The sequence below is a fragment of the Myodes glareolus genome, chromosome 12 (genome assembly GCF_982192425.1).
Source record: "Myodes glareolus chromosome 12, mMyoGla1.1, whole genome shotgun sequence".
Taxonomy (NCBI): domain Eukaryota; kingdom Metazoa; phylum Chordata; class Mammalia; order Rodentia; family Cricetidae; genus Myodes; species Myodes glareolus.
The window spans coordinates 2151688-2157868 of record NC_142037.1 but is presented as its reverse complement, the minus strand read 5'-3'; the positions used below and the strand labels follow the sequence as shown (position 1 = coordinate 2157868).

General features: G+C 40.4%; 1 protein-coding gene across 1 annotated transcript; it reads right to left on the bottom strand.

Moving 5' to 3' along the window:
* Positions 1-1705: 1705 nt before the first annotated feature.
* Positions 1706-2647, bottom strand: LOC125401340 (olfactory receptor 4E1). Its single transcript, XM_087912343.1, has one exon. It carries the CDS (start codon positions 2639-2641, stop codon positions 1706-1708), a length of 936 nt encoding a protein of 311 aa, XP_087768469.1. The 5' UTR covers positions 2642-2647.
* Between the last annotated feature and the right edge of the window lie 3534 nt (positions 2648-6181).

Below are 6181 nucleotides of genomic sequence, written 5' to 3'. Positions count from 1 at the left end.
CCTTGAACTTGTTGATCTGTTATAGAATAGACTCAATGATGCATTTGAGATACAACACTAAAAGTTTGAGGTGCCTGTGGAGGGTTTTGCTTATTTTGAAAGGAATTTAGAATCCAGTGCTATTAACTGACATTCTGTTAGCTTGTAGAAATGATGCCCAAGTGTTTTCTAGAGAATTAGAAAACAGACAGTGTGGTGCATCAGGTATGTGAAGCATAGGTTCATCACAGATGTACATGACGCAGAATGAAGGGCTGGTCAAATGCAACAAAAAAAGCAAACAAAAAAATGATTGAAATGATAAGGCAAAGATGAAGTCTGTATAAGTCAACCAGAAGCTTTCCAAAAAAGTATTAAAGAATGAAAATCTTTACTCTCTAGTGAATGAAAATGTACAAAATATTGTCCATCTGTTAATCCTCTTATAAAACTCAAGTCAAAAGTTTTATGTGAAATGCAGTGATGAAAAAAGTCTAGATATCATTTCTAAACTCATGTTTAAGTGTTTTGAAAATAATAATTCAAATTATACCTTACATTGTATACATTTATATGCACTGATATTCAGAGGCATTGGTATCTATTATGTAGAAAGAAGTCTCTAATTTGTATCCATGGCGGTTATAACTTCTTGGAACAAGCTGTCTCTCCCCTCAGAGATCTTTGTGCCTGCCATTCCACTGCCTGGAAGTGTTTGCTGTTTCTCTTTTTCATGGTTGTTTCCTTTTCATGTTTCACACCTCAACTAAAATGTGACTTCCTCAAAGAGGTTTCTCTGGACTGCACAGTTTAGGGTCCACCTCCCCTGCATGGTCATGGTGCTCTAAACTTTGACAGCATTTGTTGTGTCTATAACTACATCTAGTTGCTCAGAATTTGCTTTTTCTTTGTACCAGACTGTATACTCCATGTAGGAGCATCTATATATTAGTTCTACTTGTAACTATAAATCCAGCACAAATTTGGAGCTCAGAAAGTATTTGTAAAATATGAAACAATAAAATATTTCCACTTCATTACATGGATGGCAGATTTGGGTAAACTCTCAAGAGGATTAGTAACCTCGATGGTTCACAGTCTTTCTCTTTGTCACTGGTCATACTCAAATATCCTTTGTTTCATTTACCTGAATTTGAAAAGTCATTTAGGAAAACACCAGAATGAATATGTAGGTGAGGGCAGTTCAGAAACCTGAACTGTTGTTTAGATTGCTGGTTAACTGAAAAGGAGGAGAAGCAAAACGAGATAATGAATTCAAGTTGGTATTTTCTCCCAGTTCTTGGAGCCATAGTGGGTTGATGGATTTGATTTGAAATCAGTCTTGTGACCTTTTTTTGTGAAGTAGAGAATTGAACCCAGGGCCTGCTATGTGCCGAGTACACATTCTGTCCTAAGCTACATTTGGGCCTTCTGAGTCCTGTCTGTGATTTTGTAGCAGGGTGGCTTTCAGCATGCTATTTGCTCAGTGTGAGCTTTTGTTCCCTTGTAGTTAGATTAGCATGTAGTCTACTCTGTTGAGGGAGTTAAGTAAGTTCCCAGTGCCTATGACAATTTCTAGAAAGTGAAAGATGTTACCAATCTCAGCTGTTACTGTGATTGTCAGATATAGGGCCAGAAGACAATATTGCAGGTCATCATCTGGTAAATACAATATATAGCTGTTTCTTTGATTTGGATCACCAAGAATCCCAAGGGCTTAGTATTTTCACTTTTCTTTTATTTCTTTCTTCCTGATTAACTTGTTCAAGGCATTTTTCATGTCCTCATTTCTAAGGGTGTAGATTATAGGGTTCAGCAGAGGAGTCACAGCTGTGAAAAACACAGACACAACCTTGTCTTCTGGAAGGCTGGTTGATGGTCGTGAGTAGATGAAGATACAGTGTCCCAGGAACAGTGTGACCACGGTGAGGTGGGCTGCACAGGTAGACAGTGCTCTCCTCTTGCCCTCAGAGATCTGTTGTCTTAGACTCACTAGGATGACTGCGTAGGACACTACAAGAACCACAAAACATACCACAGAGATCAGCCCACTGTTGGAGACAATGAGAATCTCAATGATGTGGGTATCAGTGCAAGCCAGTTTGATCACCTGAGGTACATCACAGAAGAAGTTGTCAATCTCATCAGGACCACAGTAGGGCAGATTGATGGTGAGGGAGGTGAGAGAGATGGAGTGGATGGTCCCCCCTGCCCACAGGGCCCCTGCTAGTAGCATACACACCTTCCAGTTCATTATGGTCATATACTGCAAGGGTTTACAAATGGCCACATACCGATCATAGGCCATGACAGTAAGCAGGAAGATCTCTGTGCAGGCAAAGAGGTGGAGGAAGAACATCTGGACCACACAGGCATCAAAAGGGATGAACTTTTCTTCTGAGAAGGTGTCTCTCAGCATCTTTGGTACAGTGACAGTGGAATGGCAGACATCAATGAAAGACAGATTGCTGAGGAAGAAATACATGGGTGTATGGAGCCGGCGGTCGTATATGATGGTTATGACAATGAGGATGTTACCAACCAGTGTCAGGACATAGAACGTGAGGAACATGAAAAACACAACCATCTGTACCTTTGGATTTACAGATAAGCCTCTAAGCCGAAAAGACATCACTGAAGTTTGGTTGATGGTCTTTTCCATTCTTTTAACTCTCTGAAAATTTAAAGAAAAACATGTGAAACAAGTGTAACACTTAACATTTGCATCAACATTTGGTCACTTAATTTCTTGGTCATTTGTGACTTTATCTAGAATTTGTGGGTCAAATATCTTGTGTTTATTTCTGTTTCCTCCCTCCTCCCTTCCTTCACAGTGCTGAGGATTTGAATGCAGCTCACATACATTATGTGTTTGCTTTAACTCTGAGCTATACACCCTGCCTGTTTCCTAAAAATAAACTGTCTTTCACCTTCTTCACTAGATGCTAAACCCATGTTAAACCCACATTATGCAATCGTCAACCTCTATTAACTAGGAAATTAAAAACCACCCTGAAGAAGAGGTGAAGAGCTCAAACAAGGTGTTTATTATTGTAGCAATGTATCAGTGTTTAGATTTCCAGTGTTGGAGACAGAGTCTCAAATAGCCCAAGTTTGCTATGCGGTTGAGGATGTCCTTGACCTCCTGGTCCTTCTGCCTCCAGTTCCCTAGTGCTAACTTTGCTGGTCTGAGCCACCACACCAGCTCAGATTACAGGTTGAGGTTCTCCATACTCTACATAGGTGCCTAGTGTGAGGCCCATAACTTGATCTTTGAATATGGTTTCCATTGTTGTTCTACTGATTGTACTTTTCACTAGCCCAGATCACTTCTCTCCTGGTGGCTTTTCCTGGCTGAGGAGAGCTTAATTTCCATGATGTCAGTTTCAGAAGGCTGCAGCAGTTCACCATGCCGCTGGACAATTGTTAACGGGGATGTGATGGTTGTTGACCATTTCTTTAGAGAAGGGTGCACAAAACCCTAGAACCTGCCCTTAACCTGGAGGTCCAGGCTTAGCAACATCTCCAGCTCCTCAGATTCTCATTTTGCTGCTTGATTTACTGTTCTACAAGTAAATTCCAAGAAGCTGTTTTATTTATAGTTTATATTAGCTTTCCTCTGATCCATGTATCACAGCAATTTTAAAAGGTTTTATGTGTGTATGTATGTATCTATCTTTTATATCTTTCTATTTATACCTTTATATCTATTTCATCTATTTATCTAGTTTCTTTATCTATAATATCATGTCTATCTATCTATCATCTCTCTATGTTCTCTCTATCTAATCTCTGTCTGTCTGTCTGTCTGTCTGTCTATCTATCTATCTATCATCTCTCTCTCTCTCTCTCTCTCTCTCTACCCTCTATCTATCTATTATAAGTGCATGGTGTTTTGCCAGCACATATCTATGTGTATCCCGTTGCAAGCCTGGTACCCATTGAAGACACAGTGGGCTTCGGATTCTTATGCTACTGGAGTTACCGGTGGTTTTGAGCTTCCATGTGGGTACTAGCAAGAGAACTTGGGTTTTGTGTAAGAGCAGCCAGTGCTCTTAGTTGCTGAAACCACCCCACTACTATTTTTATAACAATTGTATGTTCCATATTAGAGTCACAGGATTTTAGTTCTTGAAGGTAGCTGAGAGTCTGTATTTTTTTTAAAATGTTGCAAATGTCAAAAATGAGGCCCAGAGAGGTAAAGAACTAGGCTCAGGGTTACACAGAATTGGAGCCACAGCGAGGTCTAGGGTTCAGGTCTCCTCCCCAGGCTCCGTCCACTTTTCTATCACTCTGAATTTCTGTGGTGGAGAAGTTTAGCAGAGGTGTCTTTATACCTCTTTCTTCTCTTAGGTGTCCTGAGTAAGCTTGGGGTGTGATCTTCAGAGTCCTGTTTCTCAGGCTTGCCCCCTCATGCCCTCTTTGCACCCAGCTTTCCAGTGGTGGGTCACCGTGGGAGCCTGTCTCTCTTTGTCTCCCAGGTCCCCCCATCCTGTGCTGTCTGCCTGTAACTTTCCTCAGGATCAGACTCTGCTGGACACACGAGTCTCCCCCATACTGCTTACGGGAAACTTCCCCTCTGCTCTCAGCAATTTCAATTATTCCCTGTCACTCATCAGCCAGCCTTATGCAAACAATGGCCACTTCTTCTGTCCATGTGAAAATAAAATTAGTAATACTGCCAAACTGAGGCACTGACAAAACAAAGCTGTGGCAAGGAAGATACTTTTTGGACAGAATTCTTTCTATTAATACTCAGGAAAACTCAGGCAGACCAGTGTTTTGTTAGTATTTACAGGATCATCTTTACATAAATATGGATCAAATTTACAGTTTGTTATTTTTTCTTAGATCATGTATTTCACAGTTTTTATTACAGAACACTATTTCAGTTATTTTGTTAACCACTTACAGCTATTTTCCTTGTTTTAGAATTGAAACGTGAAGGGCCAGGGTTGATTTTAAATTAATCATGTGAAATGTGTTCTGAAGCAGAGTTCTGCTTCCTCCTCCTAAGATGGGACACACACTTTAACTAACCCTTTCCCCCGTCAGCATCTTCCTTCTGTCTCTGTGAACTCACAGGGGAAACTGCATAGTGTCCAATGACACCAAACAACTGGTGTCAAAGTATGGGCTGCAGAGATGGATCAGCAGTTAAGAGCGCTTGTCATTCTTGTGAGCGGAACTGGGAGTCGATCCCAGCGCCTCTAACTCCAGTTCCAGGAAATGTGATACCTCCTCTGACCTCCAAGTTTACCAGAGCTACTCACATGTATGTATGTGTATATATATACATATATACATGTATATATATGAATACACATATGCACACAAAACACACAAAAGACAAACTAATAAATCTAAAAATATATGCACAAAAATATACATTTCAGGAAAACATAGGAGATTATGAGTAAGGGCAAAATGTAATTAAAATTAAAATATCTGTAAAACTCACCTGAGCACTTTCTGATGATCTCAGTGCCCTCAACAATGCCTGGATCTTTTATACTGTAGTTTGCGTTAATGAAAGCTGTCTTCCAGAAGAAGGAAGAGCTTATTTGAAGTTGGATAGTCAGGAAACTGTGTGGTCATTGACCTTTTTCTATGAACAATGTGGGAGCCCAAGAAATTCCCTGGAGAGTCTGTTCACAGTTGGTTGTAAGTCACGGCAGAAAGGTACTATTTCTGCCAAAACCATACTTTTGTATCTATCTATTGTCCTTTTTCTGCTATGCAAATAATTCTGCAGTAAGAGTTCCTAGGACGGTGTCCAGGTGATGGACGATGTCGTGTAAGAGCCCTATGTCCTGTGGTTTTTCAGAACTAATGACGAGTAGGAATTGAGCTATGAGCATTCAGCTTCACAGTTGTAGCACCTTATCAGGACAATTTAAAAACCACATGTCACCAGTTCAGTCAGAACACAGTGTGGGCCAATCACCTCATCTGCTTTATTGCACACTTTAGGTATAAGTTTTATCATTAGTTTCAGATGGAATCTTCAACTCTTAGGTCCTGAAGGAGAATCATAAAGGAAGCAAACAGCTGTGGTTGGCAGCTGCTGCATTGCTGTTGTGCTACCTGAATACCCAGGCTTTATTGCCAAGGAAACATCCTAACAATGACATCAGCTTGCCAAGTTACTAGCTTGGAAAAGTTAATTCTGTGACTGCTGATGTAATAGCCTTGGCATCTA